Source organism: Palaemon carinicauda, chromosome 21, assembly GCF_036898095.1.
Source record: "Palaemon carinicauda isolate YSFRI2023 chromosome 21, ASM3689809v2, whole genome shotgun sequence".
Lineage (NCBI taxonomy): Eukaryota > Metazoa > Arthropoda > Malacostraca > Decapoda > Palaemonidae > Palaemon > Palaemon carinicauda.
Genome location: NC_090745.1, coordinates 37,476,890 through 37,503,195, shown reverse-complemented (window position 1 = coordinate 37,503,195; position 26,306 = coordinate 37,476,890). Strand labels below are relative to the sequence as shown.

Here is a 26,306-nt window from a genome sequence, read left to right as displayed (position 1 = left end):
GTTGGAGATTTCAAGTCACTGTAGATAGCGCTGGCCTTCTCACAAATGATTGTTTCCGTGATCGTATCACCAACAATCTCCTTGTCCCTTTATCCAGATCAACAAAAGACATTCCATCTCTTCCAGAGTAGGGCTACGACGTTTAGAAAAAATCGTGATCCCCTTCGAAGGTTTCACTGCTTTAATGGCTGACTTCTGTTTTATGATCGTCGAGATCGTAGACATATTCCGGCCATATTGTTTAGCCAGATCGCTAACACGTACACCTCGCTCATGCTTTTCTATTATTTCCTGCTTTAATTCTAATGAAAGCATAGACTTCCTCTTTTCCTCTCCACTGCTACTGCTTCCTGAACCGAAACTAAGCTTTTTAGGACCCATGATTACGGAACACAGAAAACAACAAGTGAAAAGGCAAGATAAAAAACTGTTTAAAACTGAGCGGAAAAAGAGGACAACCACACGATGCGCACGCGATGAGAGGACTGATCAAGGTGACGCTCGATTGGCGGTCCCTCCGATGTGCTGCCGTCTAGCGGCGTCAACAACAAACGGACGCTGGACGCTTTCGAGAAAATTCCACGGGTAAGCGTATTGTTTACTTCGTATGTTGGAGCAACACTTCGCATGTTGAGACAGAAATTTGGTCAAATTTTACTTCGTATATTGGAAAAATGTTATTTTCATTAGTAAAATAAATTTTTGAATATACTTACCCGATAATCATGTAGCTGTCAACTCCGTTGCCCGACAGAATTCTACGGGAGGGATACGCCAGCTATCACTATACTAGAAGGGGGTGTACTCACAAGCGCCACCTGTGGCCAGGTACTACAGTACTTGTTGTTGACAGCCACCTCACTTTTTACCTCGGTCCACTGGTTCTCTATGGGGAGGAAGGGTGGGTCAATTAAATCATGATTATCGGGTAAGTATATTCAAAAATTTATTTTACTAATGAAAATAACATTTTTCAATAATTAAACTTACCCGATAATCATGTAGCTGATTCACACCCAGGGGGGTGGGTGAAAAACCAGTGTACAAGACTAAAGGATAGCTAAGTATCCCGTATTTCATATAATCAGTTATCCACAATAACAATGAAATAATAAGTACCTGGTAAGGAAGTCGACTTGAACCGTTACTCTGCCTTTAATAAGATCGTCTTCCTTACTGAGCGCAGCGTTCCTCTTGGAAGGCTGAATCAACTCAAAGGTAGCTAAAGTATACAGGGCTGCAACCCATTACTAAAGGACCTCATCACAACCTTTAACCTCGGCGCTTCTCAAGAAAGAATTGACCACACGCCAAAATCAACAAGGATGTGGAAGGCTTCTTAGCCGACCGTACAACCCTAAAAAGTATTCAAGAGAAAGGTTAAAAGGTTATGGGATTATGGGAATGTAGTGGCTGAGCCCTCGCCTACTACTGCATTCGTTGCTACGAATGGTCCCAGGGGTGTAGCAGTACTCGTAAAGAGACTGGACATCTTTGAGATAGAATGATGCGAACACTGACTTGCTTCTCCAATAGGTTGCATCTATAACACTCTGCAGAGATGGCTCTGTTTGAAGGCCACTGAAGTAGCCACAGCTCCCACTTCATGTGTCCTTACCTTCAGCAAAGCAAGGTCTTCTTCCTTCAGATGAGAAATGTGTTTCTCTAATCAGAAGCCTGAATAGTAAGAAACTGAGTTCTTAGAACTTGGAAAAGAAGGTTTCTTGATAGCACACTATAGGCTTCTGATTGTCCTTGTAAAGGTTAAGACCTTTTTAGATAGTACCTAAGAGCTCTAACTGGGCAAAGTACTCTCTCCAGTTCATTCCCCACCAAGTTGGACAGGCTTGGGATCTCGAACGACTTAGGCCAAGGACGTGAAGGAAGCTCGTTTAGCAAAAACCGAGCTGCAAGGAACATGTAGGCCGTTTCAGATGTGAAAACAATGATCCTGCTGAAGGCGTGGATCTCACTTACTCTTTTAGCTGTTGTCAAGCACACGAGGAAAAGAGTTTTTAATGTGAGGTCCTAAAAAGAGGCTGATTGGAGAGGTTCAAATCTTGATGACATAAGGAACCTTAGGACCACGTCTAGATTCCAGCCTGGAGTGGACAACCGACGTTCCTTTGAGGTCTCAAAAGACCTAGGGAGGTCCTGTAGATCTTTGTTGGTGGAAAGATCCATAGCCTCTGTGGCGAAAACCGCTGCCAACATACTTCTGTAACCCTTGATCGTAGGAGCTGAAAGGGATCTTACTTTCCTTAGATATAACAGGAAGTCAGCAATCTGGGTTACAGTGGTACTGGTTGAGGAAACTGCATTGGTCTTGTACCAGCTACGGAAGACTTCCCCTTGAGACTGATAGATTCTGAGAGTGGATGTTCTCCTTGCTTTGGCAATCGCTCTGGCTGCCTCCTTCGAAAAGCCCCTAGCTCTTGAGAGTCTTTCGAAAGTCTGAAGGCAGTCAGACGAAGAGCGTGGAGGTTCGGGTGTACCTTCTTTACGTGAGGTAGACGTAGAAGGTTCACTCCTAGAGGAAGAGTCCTGGGAATGTCGACCAGCCATTGCCAGTACCTCTAAGAACCATTCTCTCGCGGGCCAGAGCGAGCCAACCAACGTCAGCCGTTGGTCCCTTTGCGAGAGGAAAACTTCTGAAGTACCCTGTTGACAATCTTGAACGGCGGGAATGCATACAGGTCGAGATGGAACCAATCCAGCAGAAAAGCATCCACGTGGAACTGCTGCTGGGTCTGGAATCGGAGAACAATACAATAGGAGTCTCTAGGTTATCGAGGTAGCGAACAGATCTATGGTTGGCTGACCCCACAGGGCCCAAAGTCTGCTGCAAACATTCTTGTGAAGGGTCCACTCTGTGGGGATGACCTGACCCTTCCGGCTGAGGTGATCTGCCATGACATTCATACCGCCCTGAATGAACCTCGTTACCAGCGTGAGCTTTCGATCTTTAGACCAGATGAGGAGGTCCCTTGCGATCTAGAACAACTTCACGAAAGAGTCCCTCCCTGCTTGAAGGTGTAAGCCAGGGCTGTGGTGTTGTCAGAGTCCACCTCCACCACTTTGTTAAGCTGGAGGGACTTGAAGTTTATCAAGGCCAGAAGAACCGCCAACAACTCCTGCAATTGATGTGAAGTGTCCTTTGCTCCTGATTCCATGTTCTCGATCATTCCTGTCCGTCCAAAGTCGCACCCCAGCCCGTTGTCTGATGTGTCCGAGAGGAGACGGCGGTCGGGTTTCTGAACAGCCAAAGGTAGACTTCCTTGAGAAGAAAGCTGTTCTTACCACCACGCGAGAGAAGACCTCCTCTCTTCGGAAACAGGAACTGAGACCGTCTCTAGCGTCATGTCCTTTACCAGTGAGCAGCTAGATGATACTGAAGGGGGGGAGGTGGATTCTCCCTAACACGATGAACAGGGCCAGCGATGAAAGTGTCCCTGTTAGACTCATCCACTACCTGACTGAGCATCGGTTCCTTCTCAGCATGCTCTGGATGCATTCTAGGGCTTGGAAGATCCTTGGGGCCGACGGAAAAGCCCGAAAAGCTCGACTCTGAAGATCCATACCCAGGGAGACAATGGTCTGGGATGGGATGAGCTGAGACTCCTCAAAATTGACCAGGAGGCCCAGTTCCTTGGTCAGATCCATAGTCCATCTGAGAATCTCCAGACAGCGACGACTTGTGGGAGCTCTTAAAAGCAGTCGTTCTGACGGAGCCGGACACAAGATCATGGTACTGCTGCACAGTCTGTGAACTGTCAACCATGGGGAAGCGAGGAAGTACAGTGACAACCCGAAGCTGTCTAGACTGTCTGGGTCGTACAGACAACTCCTTATCGGGTTGCTGAGGTTGCCGCACTGCGTCACAACAAGTCACTTTCTGCTGGTTGTTGAACGTCTTCCCAGTGACACACTGACTCCGTAAACAAAATGTTATTTTTATTAATAAAATAAATTTTGAATATACTTACCCGATAATCATGTAGCTGTCAACTCCGTTGCCCGACAGAATTCTATGGAGGGATACGCCAGCTATCACAATACTAGAAGGGGTGTGTACTTACCAGCGCCATCTGTGGCCAGGTACTCAATCATTTGTTGTTGACACCTCCTCAATTATTCCTCGGTCCACTGGTTCTCTCTGGGGAGGAAAGGGAGGGTCGATTAAATCATGATTATCGGGTAAGTATATTCAAAAATTTATTTTATTAATAAAAATAACATTTTTCAATATTAAACTTACCCGATAATCATGTAGCTGATTCACACCCAGGGAGGTGGGTGAAAACCAGTGTACAAGATTAAAGGATAGCTAAGTATCCCATATTTCATATAACAGTTATCTCAAATAACAATGAAATATAAGTACCTGGTAAGGAAGTCGAATAGAACCGTTACTCTGCCTCTTTATTTAAAGTTCGTCTTCCTTACTGAGGCGCAGCGTTCCTCTTGGAGGCTGAATCAACCCAAAGGTGCCAAAGTACACGGGGTTGCAACCCCTACTAAAGGACCTCTACCAAACCTTTAACCCAGCGCTTCTCAAGAATGAATAGACCACCCGCCAAATCCAAGGATGCGGAAGGCTTCTTAGCCTACCGTAACAACCATAAAAAACAACAATAAAAGTATTCAAGAGAAAGGTTAAAAAGGTTATGGGATTAAGGGAATGTAGTGGCTGAGCCTCACCTACTACTGCACTCGCTGCTACGAATGGTCCCAGGGGTGTAGCAGTTCTCGTAAAGAGACTGGACATCTTTCAGATAAAATGATGCAAACACTGACTTGCTCCTCCAATAGGTTGCATCCATTATGCTCTGCAGAGAACGGTTTTTTATTAAAGGCCAACGAAGTAGCTACGCTCTTACTTCGTGGGTCCTTACCTTCAGCAATGCAAGGTCTTCCTCCTTTAAGTGAGAATGTGCTTCTCTGATCAGAAGCCTTATATAGTACGAAAGCCCATTCTTGGACATGGGTCTCGAGGGTTTCTTGATGGCACACCATAAGGCTTCTGACTGTCCTCGAATAGGTTTAGACCTCTTCAGATAATATTTGAGAGCTCTGACAGGGCAAAGAACTCTCTCTAGTTCGTTACCTACCATGTTGGAGAGGCTAGGTATTTCGAACGATCTAGGCCAAGGACGTGAAGGAAGCTCGTTCTTTGCTAGGAATCCAAGCTGAAAAGAACATGTTGCAGATTCGGTTGTGAAACCAATGTTCTTGCTGAAGGCATGAACCTCACTGACTCTCTTAGCTGTTGCAAGGCAAACGAGAAAAGCAGTCTTGAGGGTAAGATCCTTGAAGGAAGCTGACTGGAGAGGTTCGAACCTAGATGTCATAAGGAACCTTAAGACTACGTCTAGATTCCAGCCTGGAGTGGAAAGACGACGTTCTTTAGACGTCTCAAAAGACTTGAGAATGTCTTGAAGGTCCTTGTTGGAAGACAGGTCCAAACCCTGTGGCGGAGAACTGAGGCCAACATGCTCCTATATCCTTTAATCGTAGGTGTTGAAAGGGATCTCTCATTCCTAAGATGAAGAAGGAAGTCAGCTATTTGGATCACAGAGGTATTGGTAGAGGATATTGAATTGGCTCTACACCAGCTTCGGAAGACCTCCCACTTTGACTGGTAGACTCTACGAGTGGAAATTCTTCTAGCTCTGGCAATCGCACTGGCTGCCTCCTTCGAAAAGCCTCTAGCTCTAGCGAATCTTTCGACAGTCTGAAGGCAGTTCAGCCGAAGAGCGTGGAGGTTTGGATGCAACCTGTCTACGTGTGGTTGACGTAGAAGGTCCACTCTTAGAGGTAGAGTCCTGGGGAAGTCGACTAGCCATTGAAGTACCTCTGTGTACCATTCTCTTGCAGGCCAAAGGGGAGCAACCAGCGTCAGCCGTGTCCCTTCGTGCGAGACGAATTTCTGCAGAACTTTGTTTATTATCTTGAACGGAGGGAATGCGTACAGGTCGAGATGGGACCAGTTCAGAAGAAAAGCATCCACATGAACCGCTGCAGGGTCTGGAACAGGGGAACAATAAAGCGGAAGTCTCTTGGTTATGGAGGTGGGCAAACAGATCTATGGTAGGTTGACCCCACAAGGTCCAAAGTCTGTTGCACACACTCTTGTGGGGGTCCATTCCGTGGGAATGACCTGATTCCTTCTGCTGAGGCGATCCGCTGAAACATTCATATCGCCCTGGATGAACCTCGTGACCAGAGTGAGGTTTAGACCTCTTGACCAAATGAGGAGGTCCCTTGCGATCTCGTAAAGGCTCCTCGAATGGGTCCCTCCTTGCTTGGAGATGTAAGCCAAGGCTGTGGTGTTGTCTGAATTCACCTCCACCACTTTGCCTAGCAGGAGGGACTTGAAGTTCAACAGGGCTAGATGAACTGCTAACAGTTCCTTGCAGTTGATGTGGAGTAATCCTTGTTCCTTGTTCCATACTCCTGAGCATTCCCGTCCGTCCAAGGTCGCACCCCAGCCCGAGTCCGATGCATCTGAGAAGAGATGAAGATTGGGGGTCTGGATGGCCAATGATAGACCCTCCTTGAGAAGGAGATTGTGCTTCCACCACAGGAGAGTGGTCTTCATCTCTTGGTTGATAGGGATAGAGACTGCTTCTAGAGTCGAGCCGTTGTCCCAATGAGCAGCAAGATGGAATTGAAGAGGGCGGAGGTGGAGTCTCCCTAGCTCGACAAACAGGGCCAGTGATGAGAGGGTCCCTGTGAGACTCATCCACTGTCTCACTGAGCAATTGCTCCTCTTCAGCATGCTCATGATGCACTCTAGGGCTTGGTTTATCCTGGGGGCCGATGGAAAAGCCCGAAAATCCTGACTCTGAATCTCCATTCCCAGGTACACAATGGATTGGGAGGGAATGAGTTGAGATTTCTCTATATTGACTAATAGACCTAGGTCTCTGATTAAATCTAAAGTCCAATTGAGGTTCTCCAGACAACGACGACTCGTGGAGGCTCTCAACAGCCAGTCGTCTAGGTAGAGGGAGGCTCTGATGTTCGATAAGTGTAGGAATTTCGCTACATTCCTCATCAGATGAGTAAAGACCATAGGAGCTGTGCTTAGGCCAAAACACAGGGCTTGGAACTGATAGACAACCTTTCCGAAAACGAATCTCAGGAAAGGTTGGGAGTCTGGATGAATGGGAACGTGAAAGTATGCATCTTTCAAGTCCAACGAGACCATCCAGTCCTCCTGTCTGACCGCTGCTAAGACCGACTTGGTCGTCTCCATCGTGAACGTCTGCTTGGTGACATACTCGTTGAGAGAGCTGACGTCCAGCACCGGTCTCCAACCTCCTGTCTTCTTGGCCACAAGAAAGAGACGGTTGTAGAAGCCCGGGGATTGATGGTCCCGGACTATAACCACTGCCTTCTTCTGCACAAGTAGCGACACCTCCTGTTGCAATGCTAGCCTCTTGTCCTCTTCTTTGTAGTTGGGAGAGAGGTTGATGGGCGATGTGGTCAGAGGTGGTTTGAGGCAGAATGGAATCCTGTAACCGTACCTCAGCCAACTGACAGACTGTGCGTCTGCACCTCTCTTCTCCCAGGCTCGCCAGAAGATCTTGAGTCTGGCTCCTACTGTTGTCTGGAGAATCTGAGAGTCAGTTCTTTCCCTTAGATGTCCTGGATCCTTTCCTAGACTTGCTCCTGTGAGAGTCTGGACGGGAGCTTCCTCGGCTGGGGGCTCTACCACGAAAGGGCGGTATGAACCTCGTAGCCGGGGTATCAGCAACTGGGGAGCGATAAGTCTTGGGGACTGAGGTGGCAACCTTAGACTTACGAGCCGATGAGGCTACAAGATCGTGCGTGTCCTTTTGTATCAGGGCAGCCGACAAGTCCTTAACTAGCTCCTCGGGAAAGAGGAACTTTGAGAGTGGTGCAAAAAGGAGTTGTGACCGTTGGCAAGGTGTAATGCTGGCGGAAAGGAAGGTACACAGTTGTTCCCTTTTCTTCAACACCCCTGATACAAATAACGACGCTAGCTCACCCGATCCATCTCTGATGGCCTTATCCATGCAGGACATTATTAGCATGGCAGAATCTTTGTCCGCAGGAGAGGTTTTCTTGCTGAGGGCTCCCAGGCACCAGTCGAGAAAGTTGAACATTTCAAATGCTCTGAACAACCCTTTCAGAAAATGATCCAGGTCTGAGAAGGTCCAACAAACCTTCGAGCGTCTCATAGCAGTTCTCCGAGGCGAGTCCACCAGACTTGAGAAGTCAGCCTGGGCAGAGGCAGGTACTCCCAAGCCTGGTGCTTCCCCTGTGGCATACCAAACGCAACCTTTCGAAGCGAGCTTCGTTGGAGGGAACATGAAGGAAGTCTTGCCAAGGTGTTGTTTAGACTGCAGCCACTCCCCTAAGATCCTTAAAGCCCTCTTGGAGGATCTAGCTAGGACAAGCTTAGTATAGTTGGACTTAGCTTGTTGTACGCCCAGCGAAAACTCAGATGGTGGAGAGCGGGGAATAGCAGAGACGAAGTGGTCTGGGTAAATCTCCCTGAGTAGAGCCAAGACCTTACGAAAATCAATCGACAATGGAGAAAGCTTAGATTCGTCCACGTCTGATGAGGGATCAAGGTGTGCCTCCTCATCATCCGACACCTCATCAGCAGAGGGTAGCGAAGCGATCGGACCAGAATGCTGAACCGCAGAGTCAGAATGGGTAGGAACAATAACAGAGGTTTCCTCTTCCAGTAACTGTTGAGGGAAAACCTGAGGCTCAGACTGCAAAGGCTGAACAACAGACGAAGCAGAAGGCAGGCGCATGGGTGAAGGAGGTTGACTCCTAGCAAGAGAGGTTGAACCCAAGGATTGCACAAGCTGAGCGGAGGACGGAGGCGGAGTAGTCCGTTCCTGTTCCTGTGAGATGAGCGGAGCATGATGAGGTTGAGGCTGCGCAGAACAAGGTAAAGTTCTCGCAAGCTGAGGCTCCTGAGGCGCAAGTCCAGGGTGTAGAGGAGCTTGCCTTGAGGAGGGTTGAGCTCGCTGCAGCGATGGTTGAGCAGACAGACTCACGGAGGGGAGAGGTTGTTGTACCCCAACCGAGAGTTGCACCACTGGTGGAGCAGCAAGGGGAGGCGGAGGAAGAGTGGAATAACTCTCCTGATCCCAAAGCAAGGGTTGCCTTAAAGAAGGCTGAGGCTGAACACCACTGGGAACAGCGAACTCCGAAAGTGGCTCAACATCGTACGCCTGGCAGATGGTGCTGCGACCAGGCGGAGCAAGTGCAGGCTGGGCGAGCACAGGCGGAGCGAGAACAGGCGGAGGGAGTGTAGGCGGAGGAGGAGGTGCAACACTCTCAGCCCGACACTCACGCATCAAGTCCGAAAGCTGAGCTTGCATGGACTGAAGCAGGGTCCACTTGGGATCGGCAGAAACGATAACAGACTGAGGTAAAGTCACAGTCGGGCTCTGTTTTGGCAGAACCTTACTCCTCTTGGGCGGAGTACAGTCGACAGATGACTGAGGCGAGTCAGAGCTGAGCCAATGACTGCAACCTGGCTGAGCACTCGCGGACTGGACTCTACGTTTAAGCGGTCTCGAGACCTGAGACCAACGTTTCTTCCCTGCTAGTTGATCAGCGGACGAGAAAAAGACGGGCTCAATCGTCTGCAGGTGGGAGTGACGGTCTAAGGAAGACACGCCCGCAACCACCGAGGATAGTTCTGTGCGCCTAACAAGGCCTGTCGAACCCTTAAGCCCTTCGACATTGCTTCTCCCCTGGGCATGGGAGCTTGCAAGAGGTCCCGGACTGGGAGGACGACTGGCTCGCACAGAAAAATCCTCACGCACCACACTGGCACCACTAGCACTTGGCACTGCACCGACACTAGCACTCGTCACAGCACTGGCACTATTTCCACCCACTGCACTCTTGACCTTCAGTTCTTTAACCTCGGCCATCAGAGACTTATGGTCACTTACCACTGATTCTACTTTATCGCCTAAAGCCTGAATAGCACGCAAAACAATTGACATATCAGGCGGAGGGCACACAGTAGGTTCGGGGGTAGCCACTACAGGGGTAGGAAAAGGTAGGGGATCATGAGGTGAGGAAAACATAGAAGAGTGAGAAGAACTTCTCCTAACTCTACCTCTCTCTAACTTAGATGAATATTTTAAAAGACGGACAAATTCCAATTCCGAAAGTCCGGCGCATTCCTCACATCGATTTTCTAAAAGACAGGGCCTGTCCCTACAGTCAGAACAAGCGGTGTGAGGATCTACCGAGGCCTTCGGAATACGCCTATTGCAAGACCTACATCGTCTATGGGAGGGGGCTTGCGAAACGTCAGACATCTTGTTTCAAAGAGTTAGCCAAAGGGTGATCCAAAAACAAGCAAAATTCGTTAACCGTTATATCAGTATTATATAAAAGCTATCTAGCTAATATAAAAAGGATTCCAGTAAAGCGACAGCCGTTAATCTGAGAGAATACTTCACCAAATATCCGTGAATAAACTCGAAGACCATAAGCGTATCCCAGAACGTCTAGCCGGAAGCACGACAGAGGAATAATTGAGGAGGTGTCAACAACAAATGATTGAGTACCTGGCCACAGATGGCGCTGGTAAGTACACCCCCTTCTAGTATTGTGATAGCTGGCGTATCCCTCCATAGAATTCTGTCGGGCAACGGAGTTGACAGCTACATGATTATCGGGTAAGTTTAATATTGAAAAAAATCCTTTAACAAGGACTAAGCTTGGACTGTATGTCTTGCAACACAGCTCAAGGTCTATGGGAGCAGGTGTGGTAACAGACGGGGTTAGTGACTGAAGTGGAACCATTACCTTCCCTGGAAGCATGTTATGCTTAAATAAAAGTCCATAGGAGGCTACGCAGCTAAAGGCTCCTCTCCAAATGACAGAGTCCTCAAGGGAATATCAGAAGGAGGGAGAAAAGCACTTTCTCATCTACAGGGACCATATCCGAGAAAAGTTAAGTTCTCTCAGTGAGGGTTTCAATGGTGCAAAAGCAGCAGACTAGAAGGCAACATTATGAAACTGCTTGACAGTCTAGTGAGTTGGCAACAACCAAAGATGTATGACTGAGAAGCATGCGGTAAGGTATGCAGAGCATGTTGTATGCAGAGCATGCTGTATGTAGAGCATGTTGTATGCAGAGCATGCTGTATGCAGAGCATGTTGTATGCAGAGCATGCTGAATGCAGAGCATGCTGTATGCAGAGCATGTTGTATGCAGAGCATGCTGTATGTAGAGCATGTTGTATGCAGAGCATGCTGAATGCAGAGCATGCTGTATGCAGAGCATGTTGTATGCAGAGCATGCTGTATGCAGAGCATGCTGTATGCAGAGCATGCTGTATGTAGAGCATGCTGTAAGGTAAGCAGAGCGTGTTGCATGGCGTTTAACATTTCTCAGAAATTCCATGACCAGTGCTAGAGTGCTTCATGCATGCTTGCATGGGGTTTTAATATCAACATAATATTTACCTTACATTCATAACTCATGATTCATTTTTGTTTTGAAGATATTTTTGCCATATTTTGCGATATTGTTAAAAATATATTGCAAGGAATACATATATATTTTTATATAAGTAAGACAAATAACCTCCATTATCATAATGTTTGTGTAGGCATACATGTATATGATTACAAATGCAAGTTATGAAAGTAATGAGGTGTTATTATTGTCATTTGTTATTTCTCAAGTTGAGGAGAAAGTGGCAGATGCATGCGTTGAGGTGGCTGACTCATAGCATGAGGTTGCTGCCTCAAGAGTTGCGCTTGCTGTAAGGGTTGCGGATGCGCAGTAGCAGGTTCCTGAGGAACGAGTTAAGGTTCCTGAGGTGTGAGCTGCGAGAGTTGAGATAGTGGCTGCGCAGAACGCAGTTCTTGTCTCGCGAGTTGAGGTTCCTGAGGAGCTAGCCTAAGCTGCAGCGAGTGCTGAGGTGGCTGCCTCATTGATGGAAGAGGTTGTCGTACCTCAAGAGATTGTTGCCTCGCTGGTGGAACCGCAAGCGGAAGCGGAGGAAGTAAGGCATAAGACTCCTGCTCCCATTGCTGAGGTTGCCTTAAGGAAGTTAAGGTTGCTGCACAACGCTGGTAACTGGCAACTCAGAACGCGGTAAGGTAGCTTGAGGAACCTCAACTTCGTACGCCTGGCAGACTGGACTGCGGAGAGGCGGAGCTCTCGCAGGAGGAGGCGGAGGTTGCTGCACACCGCTGGTAACTGGCAACTCAGAACGCGGTAAGGTAGCCTGAGGAACCTCAACTTCGTACGCCTGGCAGACTGGACTGCGGAGAGGCGGAGCGTTCGCAGGAGGAGGTGTAACCTTCTCAGCCTGAAACTCACGCATTAAGACCCCAAGCTGCGACTGCATGGACTGCAGCAAAGTCGTTTTGGGATCAACAGACGATAAGGTCTGTTGTGGCATCGCCTTACCTCTCTTAGGAGGTGTGCAGTCACCTGAGACTGAGGAGAGTCAGAGCTAACCCAATGACTGCATCCGGGTTGTTGAACTCTAACTTCGTACGTCTGGCATAGGTCGGACTTTAAGTTTAAGAGGTCTTGAGACCTGAGACCAGCGTTTTCTCCCCGAAATTTCTTCTGCAGACGAGCAAAATAAGGGCTCAATCGTCTGCGGGTGGGAGTGACGGTCTCTTAAGACACGCCCGCAACCACCGAGGATACTTCTGTGCGCCGATCAAGGCCTGCCGAACCCTTTTGCCCTTCGACATTGCTTCTCCCCTGGGCTTGGGAGCTTGCAAGAGGTCCCGGACTGGGAGGACGACTGGCACGCACAGAAGTACCCTCACGCACAACACTGACACACTTTGCGCTAATCACTTATCACTTTTGATTTTCTGTTTGCACTTATTTCACTGAACTCGAAACTTTAAGTGGTTTGTACCTGAAACACGCAATTCTATCCTTTCTCAAAAGTTAGTAATTGCGAAAACAGAATTACAATGTAACAGAAAAATCTAATGAAAGATAAATAATTCAGTGGCTGGAAAGAGACTAAACACTAGATCAAATAAACTACGTTTAAAATCTCTCACCGCATAAAGCTTGAGAACAAGAAAAACTCTAGAAACGTTTACCTTCTTCCCCTAAAGAGACTAGGGAGAAGAGCAAAAACGATAACAACGTTACTCGCTTGAACGAAACGTTTATCCTCCTCTTTCTCCCTCCGTCTCTATCTCTCTCTCTCTCTCTCTCTCTCTTGACTTAGAACCTGAGAGAAGAGCCCAATCATATATATCGTTAAAACATATTATTGTTAAAGGAAAATATTTCCCAAAATGAAAAGTTCCTTTGTAGAATTAAAACCATTAAGTTAAGAAAGAATGAACAAAACGCTAGACACGGTTACTCTTACTGCAACGTGACACCGTGAAAATTCTCTCTCTATCGTAACGATAGAGCGCAAGTTGAACGTTCTGAAACGTCAACAACTGCAGAGACAAAAGAAAACGTTAGTTCAACTTTGAAAACAGTACGAGACTATCAAAGAAATTCTTTCAAAAACATAAAAATAGCATAATATGTTAACAGGTAAAACCGAAATGACGGGCTCAATGTTAATTAACTTCGGTACAAGAAAAGACCGCCTACCATTAGGAAAGGTCGAATATATAAAAATTAATTTTAATAATTTTATAATAAAAGGAAGTTAATCGAAGAGGCCTATAAAAGGCGGAGAGATATAAAATAAATCTATAACTTTTGTTAAGCAAAATTAATAAAGAGAGTCTATACTCTCTTAGACACCAACACTTCCGTTCTAAGGGAAGGGTCGGCCATTTAAAGGTGAAAGAGAGTTCATACTCTCTTCGTCACCATAATTAAATTAATTCCAAAAGCTAACTAAGCTAATATAGAAGTTTCTAGTATAGCGAATAGCTGCAAATTTTAGAGAAATACTTCACCAAACCGTGAACAATACTCCAAAATCATAAGCGTATCCAAGAACGTCTTGCCGGAAGCACGACAGAGGAAAAAGTGAGGTGGCGTCAACAACAAGTACTGTAGTACCTGGCCACAGGTGGCGCTTGTGAGTACACCCCCTTCTAGTATAGTGATAGCTGGCGTATCCCTCCCGTAGAATTCTGTCGGGCAACGGAGTTGACAGCTACATGATTATCGGGTAAGTTTAATATTGAAAATTCGCATGTTAGGACAATCGTATGTAGAGGTTCCACTGTACAGTGGAACCTCTGCATACGAACGTATCTACATCCGAATTTTCCAACATCCTAAGTAAAATTCGAGCAAATTTTTGACTCTACACCCGAATTTTATTTCGACACACGAAGTAAGCAATTTTCGTCGTACCGGTTGTATCCGAATTTTTCGACACTCGAAGTACAATTCGAACACGTTCCTACTCTACACCCAAATTTTTTTTCGACACCCGAAGTAAACAATACCCGTACGCGTAGTTGGTACTCACAGCGCCGGATGTGTTTTTTATTTCCGCCGATAGAAGGCAGCAATTCGACCTCGGAGGGACCCTCAATTAGCGTGGCTTGGGTCAGTCCTCTGTTCTCGTCAGCTTCGTGTGATTGTGCCCTGTGCGTTCTGCTATTACTGTACTGTTTTAATCGTGATTTTTTACGTGCATCCTTTTACGGTAACTTACGCAAAGCATGGGTCCTAAAATGCTTAGTTTTGGTAGTGGTAGTGGTGAGAAAAGGAAGAAGGAAATGCTTTCTTTAGACGTAAAGCAAGAAATTATTGAAAAACATGAGCGTGGCGTCCGCGTGAGTGAACTTGCTAAAGAATATGGCCGTAATATGTCGACGATCTCGACAATCCTGAAACAGAAGCAAGCCATTAAAGCAGTGAAACCTTCTAAGGGGATCACCATCATTTCAAAACGCCGTAGCCTTATCATAGAAGAGATGGAACGACTTCTGCTAATCTGGATCAAGGACAGAGAGATTGTTGGCAACACCATCACCGAAACCATCATCTGCGAGAAAGCGCACGCCATCTTCACAGATTTGAAGGAGGAGAGCTCTGGGGGTGATGCTGGGGACAGTTCAACCGAACCTTCCTCAGACGATTTCAAGGCATCTCGTGGCTGGTTTGAGAAATTTAAGAAACGGTCCGGAATTCATTCAGTTGTTCGCCACGGAGAGGCTGCTAGTGCGGACACAAAGGCTGCAGCTGACTTTGTCAAGAACTTTGAAAGGATCGTGCTGGAAGAAGGCTACGTAGAGCAGCAGGTGTTTAATTATGATGAAACCGGGCTGTTTTGGAAGAAGATGCCCAGTCGAACCTACATCACCGCCGAAGAGAAGAAACTGCCTGGGCATAAGCCAATGAAGGATCGGTTGACTCTTGCCCTATGTGCCAACGCTAGCGGGGACTTTAAAGTCAAGCCCTTACTGGTTTACCATTCGGAGAACCCTAGGGCCTTTAAGGCACACAACGTGGATAAGGACCAGCTTCATGTTTTCTGGCGATCCAACTCGAAGGCCTGGGTCACTAGGCAGTTTTTTGTCCAATGGGTTAACCAAGTTTTCGGCCCTTCTGTGAAGAAGTATCTTCATGAGCAGAAATTGCCTTTAAAGTGCCTGCTATGCCTTGACAATGCACCCGCTCACCCCCCCGGACTTGAAGATGATATCTTCGATGAATTTAAGTTCATAAAGGTGCTGTATCTTCCACCGAATACCACCTCTATCATCCAGCCCATAGACCAGCAAGTCATCTCGAATTTCAAGAAGCTCTACACCAAGCACCTATTCAAGCAGTGCTTTAATGTCACGCAAAGCACAAACTTAACTTTGCATGAATTTTGGAAAAGCCACTTCAACATCGTGCACTGCTTGAAGATCATAGATCAAGCTTGGGTGGGATTAACTCGACAAACCCTCAATTCTGCCTGGAAGAAGCTGTGGCCTGATGTAGTTTCTCCCCAAGATTTCGAAGGTTTTGACCCCGAACCTGATCCCGTGTTGGGTGCAGCGGAAGACGTAGAGCAAATCGTCTCCCTTGGCAAGTCCATGGGTCTGGAGGTCGACGCAGATGACATCACGGAACTCGTCGCCGAACATCACGACGAACTTACCACAGAGGAGCTCAAGGAACTCCATGCTATGTCTGAGCACATGAGTGATGACGAGGAAGGGATCGAGGAGGTAGAACATGTGTTAGGTTCGGCGCAAATAAAAGAGGTGTTAGGAAAATATCAAGACCACCCAAAAAAAAAATGTTATTTTTATTAATAAAATAAATTTTTGAATATACTTACCCGATAATCATGTAGCTGTCAACTCCGTTGCCCGACAGAATTCTATGGAGGGATACGCCAGCTATCACAATACTAGAAGGGGGTGTATTTACCAGCGCCACCTGTGGCCAGGTACTCAAGTACTTCTTGTTGACACCTCCTCAATTATTCCTCGGTCCACTGGTTCTCTATGGGGAGGAAGGGAGGGTCGATTAAATCATGATTATCGGGTAAGTATATTCAAAAATTTATTTTATTAATAAAAATAACATTTTTCAATATTAAACTTACCCGATAATCATGTAGCTGATTCACACCCAGGGGGGTGGGTGAAAACCAGTGTACAAGATTAAAGGATAGCTAAGTATCCCATATTTCATATAATCAGTTATCCACAATAACAATGAAATAATAAGTACCTGGTAAGGAAGTCGACTTGAACCGTTACTCTGCCTTTAATAAGATCGTCTTCCTTACTGAGCGCAGCGTTCCTCTTGGGAGGCTGAATCAACTCAAAGGTGCTAAAGTATACAGGGCTGCAACCCATACTAAAGGACCTCATCACAACCTTTAACCTTGGCGCTTCTCAAGAAAGAATTGACCACCCGCCAAATCAACAAGGATGTGGAAGGCTTCTTAGCCGACCGTACAACCCATAAAAAGTATTCAAGAGAAAGGTTAAAAAGTTATGGGATTATGGGAATGTAGTGGCTGAGCCCTCGCCTACTACTGCATTCGTTGCTACGAATAGACCCAGGGTGTAGCAGTACTCGTAAAGAGACTGGACATCTTTGAGATAGAATGATGCGAACACTGACTTGTTTCTCCAATAGGTTGCATCCATAACACTTTGCAGAGAACGGTTCTGTTTGAAGGCCACTGAAGTAGCCACAGCTCTCACTTCATGTGTCCTTACCTTCAGCAAAGCAAGGTCTTCTTCCTTCAGATGAGAATTTGCTTCTCTAATCAGAAGCCTGATGTAGTAAGAAACTGAGTTCTTAGACATTGGTAGAGAAGGCTTCTTGATAGCACACCATAAGGCTTCTGATTGTCCTCGTAATGGTTTTGACCTTTAGATAGTACTTAAGAGCTCTAACTGGGCAAAGTACTCTCTTCAGTTCGTTCCCCACCATGTTGGACAGGCTTGGGATCTCGAACGACTTAGGCCAAGGACGGGAAGGAAGCTCGTTTTTAGCCAAAAAACCGAGCTGTAAGGAACATGTAGCCGTTTCAGATGTGAAACCTATGTTCCTGCTGAAGGCGTGGATCTCACTTACTCTTTTACCTGTTGCTAAGCACACGAGGAAAAGAGTTTTTTAATGTGAGGTCCTTAAAAGAGGCTGATTGGAGCGGTTCAAATCCTGATGACATAGGGAACCTTAGGACCACGTCTAGATTCCAGCCTGGAGTGGACAACCGACGTTCCTTTGAGGTCTCAAAAGACCTAAGGAGGTCCTGTAGATCTTTGTTGGAGGAAAGATCCAAGCCTCTGTGGCGGAAAACCGCTGCCAACATACTTCTGTAACCCTTGATCGTAGGAGCTGATAGGGAGCTTACGTTCCTTAGATGTAACAGGAAGTCAGCAATCTGGGTTACATTGGTACTGGTTGAGGAAAAACTGCATTGGCCTTGCACCAGCTTCGGAAGACTTCCCATAAAGACTGATAGACTCTGAGAGTGGATGTCGTCCTTGCTCTGGCAATCGCTCTGGCTGCCTCCTTCGAAAAGCCTCTAGCTCTTGAGAGTCTTTCGATAGTCTGAAGGCAGTCAGACGAAGAGCGTGGAGGTTGGGAGTACCTTCTTTACGTGAGGTTGACGCAGAAGGTCCACTCTAGGAGGAAGAGTCCTGGGAACGTCGACCAGCCATTGCAGTACCTCAGTGAAACATTCTCTCGCGGGCCAGAGGGGAGCAACCAACGTCAGCCGTGTCCCTTTGTGAGAGGCGAACTTCTGAAGTACCCTGTTGACAATCTTGAACGGCGGGAATGCATACAGGTTGAGATGGGACCAATCCAGCAGAAAGGCATCCACGCGAACTGCTGCTGGGTCTGGAATCGGAGAACAATACAAGAGGAGCCTCTTGGTCATCGAGGTAGCGAATAGATCTATGGTTGGCTGATCCCACAGGGCCCAAAGTCTGCTGCAAACATTCTTGTGAAGGGTCCACTCTGTGGGGAAGACCTGACCCTTCCGGCTGAGGCGATCTGCCATGACATTCATATCGCCCTGAATGAGCCTCGTTACCAGCGTGAGCTTTCGATCTTTTGACCAAATGAGGAGGTCCCTTGCGATCTCGAACAACTTCCTCGAATGAGTCCCTCCCTGCTTGGAGATGTAAGCCAAGGCTGTGGTGTAGTCGGAGTTCACCTCCACCACCTTGTTAAGCTGGAGGGACTTGAAGTTTATCAAGGCCAAATGAACTGCCAACAACTCCTTGCAATAGATGTGAAGTGTCCTTTGCTTCTGATTCCATGTTCCCGAGCATTCCTGTCCGTCCAGTGTCGCACCCCAGCCCGTGTCCGATGCGTCCGAGAAGAGACGGTGGTCGGAGGACTGAACAGCCAATGGTAGACCTTCCTTGAGAAGAATGCTGTTCTTCCACCACGTTAGAGTAGACCTCATCTCTTCGGAAACAGGAACTGAGCCCGTCTCTAGCGTCATGTCCTTTATCCAGTGAGCAGCTAGATGATACTGAAGGGGGCGGAGGTGGAGTCTCCCTAACTCGATGAACAGGGCCAGCGATGAAAGTGTCCCTGTTAGACTCATCCACTGCCTGACTAAGCATCGGTTCCTTCTCAGCATGCTCTGGATGCATTCTAGGGCTTGGAAGATCCTTGGGGCCGACGGACAAGTCCGAAAAGCTCGACTCTGAAGATCCATACCCAAGGAGACAATGGTCTGGGATGGAACGAGCTGAGACTCCTCAAAATTGACCAGGAGGCCCAGTTCCTTGGTCAGATCCATAGTCCATTTGAAAATCTCCAGACAGCGACGACTTGAGGGAGCTCTTAAAAGCCAGTCGTCTGACGGAGCCGGACACAAGATCATGATACTGCTGCACAGTCTGTAAACTGTCAATCATGGGCAAGCGAGGAAGTACAGTGACAACCCGAATCTGTCTAGACTGTCTGGGTCGTACAGACAACTCCTTAACGGGTTGCTGAGGTTGCCCACTGCGTCACAACAAGTCCCTTCTGTTGGTTGTTGAACGTCTTCCCCGTGACACATTGACTCCGTAAACAAAAAAAATCTTCTAACAAGGACTAAGCTTGGACTGCATGTCATGCAACACAGCTCAAGGTCTATGGGAGCAGGTGTGGTAACAGACGGGATTAGCGGCTGAAGTGTAACCATTACCTTCCCTGTAAGCATGTTATGCTTAAATAAAAGTCCATAAGAGGTTATGCAGCTAAAGGCTCCCTCCAAATGACAGAGTCCTCAAGGGAATATCAGAAGGAGGGAGAAAAGAACTTTCTCATCTACAGGGACCTTATCCTAGAAAAGCTAAGTTCTCTGAGTGAGGGTTCACTGGTGCAAAGCAGCAGACTAGAAGGCAACGTTATGAAACTGCTTGACAGTCTAGTGAGTTGGCAACAACCCAAGATGTGTTGAGAAGCATGCGGTAAGGTATGCAGAGCATGATGTATGCAGAGTATGCTGTATGCAGAGCATGCTGAATGCAGAGCATGCTGTATGCAGAGCATGTTGTATGCAGAGCATGCTGAATGCAGAGCATGCTGAATGCTGAGCATGTAGGAAGTAGAGCCTGCTGTAAGCAGAGCCTGCTGAAAGGAAAGCAGAGCGTGTGCATGGCGTTTAACATTTCTCAGAAATTCCATGACCAGTGCTAGAGTGCTTAATGCATGCTTGCATGGGGTTTAAACCATGGTATGCTGAACAGCAGAGTCAGAACGAGCTGGAACAACAACAGAGGTTTCCTCAACTTGAGGGAAAACCTGAGGTTCAGACTGCATAGGCTGAACAACAGACGGAACAGAAGGCAGGTGCAAGGGTGAAGGAGGTTGACTCCTAGCAAGAGTTGCACCCAAGGATTGTACCAGCTGAGCGGAGGACGGAGGCGGAGTAGTCCGTTCCTGTTCCTGAGAGATGAGTGGAGCATGAGAAGGTTGAGGCTGCGCAGAACAAGGTAAAGTTCTAGCAAGCTGAGGCTCCTGAGGCGCAAGTGCATGGTGTAGATGAGCTTGCCTAGATGAGGGTTGAACTCGGTGCAGCGCTGGTTGAGCAGACAGACTCACGGAGGGGAGAGGTTGTTGTACCCCAACCGAGAGTTGCACCACTGGAGGAGCAGCAAGGGGAGGAGGAGGAAGAGTGTAACTCTCCTGATCCCAAAGCAAGGGTTGCCTTAAAGAAGGCTGAGGCTGAACAACACTGTGAACAGCAAACTCCGAAAGTGGTTCAACATCGTACGCCTGGCAGAAGGAGCTGCGACTGGGTGCAGCGAGTGCAGGCGGGTGCAGCACAGGCTGAACGGGTGCAGGAGGTTGGTGCACCACCGGAGCAGGCGGGTGCAGCATAGGCTGAACGGGTGCAGGAGGTTGGTGCACCACCGGTGCAGGCGGGTGCAGCACAGGCTGAACGGGTGCAGGAGGTTGGTGCACCACCGGTGCAGGCGGGTGCAGCACAGGCTGAACGGGTGCAGGAGGTTGGTGCACCACCGGTGCAGGAGGTGCAACACTCTCAGCACGACACTCACGCATCAAGTCCGAAAGCTGTGCTTGCATGGACTGTAGTAGAGTCCACAACATCATACGCCTGGCAGATGGTACTGTGATCAGGCGGAGCGAGTGTAGGAGGAGGGAGTGTAGGCGGAGGCGGTGGAGCAACACTCTCAGCCCGACACTCACTCATCAAGTCCGAAAACTGTGCTTGCATGGACTGTAGTAGAGTTCACAACATCGTACGCCTGGCAGATGGTGCTGCGACCAGGCGGAGCAGGTGCAGGCTGGGCGAGCACAGGTGCAGCGAGAACAGGTGGAGGGAGTGCAGGCGGTGCAACACTCTCAGCCCGACACTCACGCATCAAGACCGAAAGTTGTGACTGTATGGACTGCAGTAGAGTTAACTTGGGGTCGGCAGACACTAAGTTCTGCTGAGGTAAAGCCTTAACAGCAGAGATCTGTTGTGGCAGAACCTTACTCCTCTAAGTCGGAGTGTAATCAACTGATGACTTAGGAGAGTCAGAGCTAACCCAACGACTGCATTCGGGTTGTGAACTTTAACTTCGTACGTCTGGCATAGGTCTGGACTTAACGTTTAAGAAGTCTTGAGACCTGAGACCAGCGTTACTCTGCCTTTATTTTCTCCCCTAATCTCTTCTGCAGACGAGCAAAATAAGGGCTCAATCGTCTGCGGGTGGGAGTGACGGTCTCGGTAAGACACGCCCACAACCACCGAGAATACTTCTGTGCGCCGATCAAGGCCTGCTGAACCCTTATGCCCTTCGACATTGCTTCTCCCCTGGGCTTGGGAGCTTGCAAGAGGTCCCGGACTGGGAGGACGACTGGCGCGCACAAAAGTACCCTCACGCACTAATCACTTATCACTTTGATTTCTGTTTGCACTTATTTCACTGAACTCGAAACTTAAGTGGTTTGTACCTGAAATACGCAATTCTATCCTTTCTCAAAGTTAGTAATTGCGAAAACAGAATTACAATGTAACAGAAAAATCTAATGAAAGATAAATCAGTGGTTGGAAAGAGACTAAACACTAGATCACTCTAGAAACGTTTAGTTTCTTCCCCTAAAGAGACTAGGGAGAAGAGCAAAAATCGATAATGACGTTACTCGTACGCCTGGCAGGCTTGAATGAAACGTTTATCCTCTTTCTCCCTCCGTCTCTATCTCTCTCTCTCTTGACTTAGAACCTGAGAGAAGAGCCCAATCATATATATCGTTAAAACATATTATTGTTAAAGGAAAAAACTGAAAAGTTCCTTTATTAGGATCAAAACCATTAAGTTAAGAAAGAATGAACAAAACGCTAGACACGGTTACTCTTACTGCAACGTGAAACCGTGAACATTCTTTCTCTATCGTAACGATAGAGTGCAAGTTGAACGTTCTGAACGTCAACAACTGCAGAGACAAAACAAAACGTTAGTTCAGCTTTGAAAACAGTACGAGACTGTCAAAGAAAATCTTTCAAACTCTGTGGCGGAAATAGCATAATATGTTAACAGGTAAAACCGAAATGACGGGCTCAAAGTTTATTAACTTCGGTAAAAGACCGCCTACTATTAGGAAGGTCGAATATAAACAAATATAAAAATTAATTTTAATGAGTTTATAATAAAAGGAAGTTAATCGAAGAGGCCTATAAGAGGCGGAGAGATATAAAATAAATCTATAACTTTGTTAAGCAAAATTAAGAAAGAGAGTCTATACTCTCTTAGACACCAACACTTCCGTCTAAGGGAAGGGTCGGCCATTGAAAGGTGAACGAGAGTTCATACTCTCTCGTCACCAAAAATAATCAAATTAATTCCAAAAGCTAACTAAGCTAATATAGAAGTTTTCCAGTAAAGCGACAGCCGAAATCAAAGAGAAATACTTCACCAAAGTCGTGAAAATACTCCAAGAACATAAGCGTATCCCAGAACGTCTTGCCGGAAGCACGACAGAGGAATAATTGAGGAGGTGTCAACAAGAAGTACTTGAGTACCTGGCCACAGGTGGCGCTGGTAAATACACCCCCTTCTAGTATTGTGATAGCTGGCGTATCCCTCCATAGAATTCTGTCGGGCAACGGAGTTGACAGCTACATGATTATCGGGTAAGTTTAATATTGAAAATTGCAGGTTTGTCGTGTAGTTGCGCAGTTCAATGATGTTTGCCTAACTCATTTTCGAAACATTCTGAAAAGCCGTACCAAGCAACTTTCTATCGATAGCTTCTTTAAAAAAACTACGAAGCGAACTAGTGATGAAGAGGATGGAAGTGGTTCAAAGAAAGCGGCAAAGAGTGAAGCGAAAGAAATTCAATCAATTTTAAGTGGAGACAGTGAAAGTGATTAAAATTAATCATCAAAAAGAAAAAAAGAAAATGTAAAAAAAAATATAAAATATAAAAATAAAAAAAAATAAATAAGCTAAGTTAGGTTAAAGTTCACTTAGTGTAAGTTAGAATAAGTTACGGTATTGTACGTTTATCGTAGTTAACCTCTCTACCTCCTCGCCGCCCGTCCGTCTCCTCTCTGCGTAGCAAGACCAACAACACCTGCGCTGGAGTTTCTAAGGTAAAGTGACGCTAAAAACCTGTTTCTTATTTATCATTTTTTGATAATTCTTCTTTTTTACATGTCTATTATCTAATTTAGAGTGCATTATTGTCATGTGTAATTATGTGTAGTAATTTATTAAGGAGTTATCATAGGTTTTTGGGCTCAACCACGGATTAATCCTATTTCAATGTATTCTTATGGGAAAATTCGTTTCGACATCCGAACATTTTCTACATCCGAAGTCGGTTGTGGAACGGATTAAATTCGTATGTAGAGGTACCACTGTAAATTGGATCATAGTAAAGAACATCTTCCTCATAAGGAAAAACGATTTGGCTAGTAATAATACCTGTAAAGATATCGCCCTGTACCTACAAACTACATTCACCCAATATATATATATATATATATATATATATATATATATATATATATATATATATATATATATATATATATATATATATATATAAGGTATTATTTTATTTATGGACATTAATAATGTAGCGTATTTTAACTTAGTTCTCTATGTTAAGGAAGTCTTTTGTAGTATTTCTGTATAATATTATCTGTCGCAAATGCCTAGTTCTTTACATATTTATATATATTTTTGGTTAATGTCTAGGAGAGGGCCGCATGAAGATATCAGTGATATTCAATGAATTTTTACTAGAATGTGTAGGAATGTATGTAAATAGTGGTATACGAGTGAGATAATTTAGTGAAATTCAATAACAGTCAAAATATCGACAATCAAACTCACGCTACTCATGTCTTCCCCCCAGATTTTTTCCAAGTCTGTTGTTATTGTTGACTGTCTTGTTTTTGCTCAAATGAGCCCTGTAACCACTATAATTCGCAGACAAACTAGTCCACTATGACGTCTTACACGTTTGGCCAATCACAGCGCCTATCCACTATGACATCCTAGAGGTTTGGCCAATCACAGCGCGACAATACATTATCTTACCCAGGCATTTCATTTCGTTCTTAGACATGGAGGCCATAGCAAGCACGTCATCTCATATTGCACAAGAAGTTGAAATTCCATCTTCTTGTCCTGACTGTTTCCTAACTTACAATGAATTTGTTGTAACTTATTCGGGGAATATTGAAAAACTAGTGGATTTGTGCCAGACACAATTTAATTTTACAAAATAAAAATTGTCCTGCATGTCAAGGAACCTTCGCAACGGCTTCACGTTTTCCTCAAAGCAGCAGCACATCTTTATGAATCAACAGTTTAAGGTAAGCTTCATTAATTTATAGAGTATATTATAATGGTGATAGTATAACGATGTATACAGCAGTACCATCACTTTGGATTTGGTTTGATGAATGTGTTAGGTAGTGGCCGTAAGGGGGGGGGTCGCAGGGGCTAGGCCTAGGTAGGGGTACAGGGCCCTAGGTTAGGTGGTTATATTAAGTTCGGTAGTGCCCCGAAAATCACTGTGGCCTTAAAGGGGGGTCGCAGGGGGGGCGGAGCCCCCCCCTGGTAGGCCTAGGTAGGGGGACAGGGCCCTTATGCTAGCTTAGGTGAGTTTATTAGGTTCGGTAGTGCCCTGAAAATCACTGTGGCCTTAAGGGGGGGTCGCAGGGGGGCGGAGCACCTCCCCCCCCCCCCCGGTAGGGCTAGGTAGGGGTATTGTAGTAGTAGGTTTATGCTTACATTTTGTGTGTAAGAGTTAAGTCTTAGTTTCTTTTTAATTCATTTCCTCATATTTCTATGCAATGTGCAACTATAATCTGGTCGTTTTTTGCCGTTTTTGTCGTTAATACTTGAAAAACGGGTGCGGCCTTCTCCTAGACATTTACCATATTTTTATATATTTGAGTGTTATATTTAGGTATTTTCCTCCATTTAGCCTTGTTTTTACCTACTTTGTCTCCCCTACCCAAAACCCCGCTTCCCAAGGAGGTTCCCCTAGATTGTTATCTATAGGGGGAGGGGTGGTGGAAGGATAAGTATTCATTTGCGATGGAAATAAACCTCAAAATCATTCAAATCACATCATAATACAACAGAAAAACCTATATTTTATGTTGAAAGCAATCAATGTCCAAAATTAAAAAAAATACCATATATACATATATGTGTGTGTGTGTGTGTGTAATAATAATGGCCTTTATCCTATACAGTACTTCGATCTGTAGTCATATCCCGATGACATAGACTGAAGATTGAATTATTTCTCTACCTTAAAACAGACTGGCAGTTTTCATGATTATCACATACCGATAAATGTAGCATTCGCGGCATGACTGCAGTTTTTGTTCCTAGTTCCTTTAATTTACTGGCTCTTAAGTGTTCACACGAGAATGAAGTTTGGGATTTAGCGGGTTCCAGCCTCCAGGTTCCAGCTTCCTCGTTGCTCTTTCCACAACACTGTGATAATTGTGGGCACACTACTAGAGGAAGCGTAGTAGGTGCAAACCTACCTACCTGCAGAAAATTTATTATCATTAGTTACCTCCTACATAGACAGCACAGCTTGTACACTTTTACTTCTAACTTTTAGGACCTTTCTAATATACCGGGCATCCTCTTTAGTTTGGGTTGCTAAATTCCCTATCTATATGTAATTATTTCTAAATTTCCTTAATTCATTACAGTTAAAATATACTCAGAGTATCCTCTGCCTCCCTACACAACACCCAAAGTCTATCATTATCATTCCTGTTTCTAAAATTGTCTTTTAATTCTACCATATTCAACCTTGTTTTCATAACTATTACGGCTGCATTAGTGTTACGTTCTCCTATGTAACTCTTCTACCATTACTATTCACAAATCTCAGTTTGGTCATCTCTGCTTTCTTATCT

The 26,306-nt window shown here is 45.9% G+C and overlaps 1 protein-coding gene across 1 annotated transcript in view; it reads right to left on the bottom strand.

Moving 5' to 3' along the window:
• The window catches only part of LOC137615271 (non-structural maintenance of chromosomes element 3 homolog), a 281,126-nt gene extending 255,249 nt beyond the window's left edge, over nt 1-25,877 (bottom strand). The window contains exon 1 of the mRNA XM_068344999.1: nt 25,720-25,877. Coding sequence (XP_068201100.1) covers nt 25,720-25,743 — 24 coding nt within the window. The 5' untranslated portion in view covers nt 25,744-25,877. The remainder of the gene's footprint in view (nt 1-25,719) is intronic.
• Between the last annotated feature and the right edge of the window lie 429 nt (nt 25,878-26,306).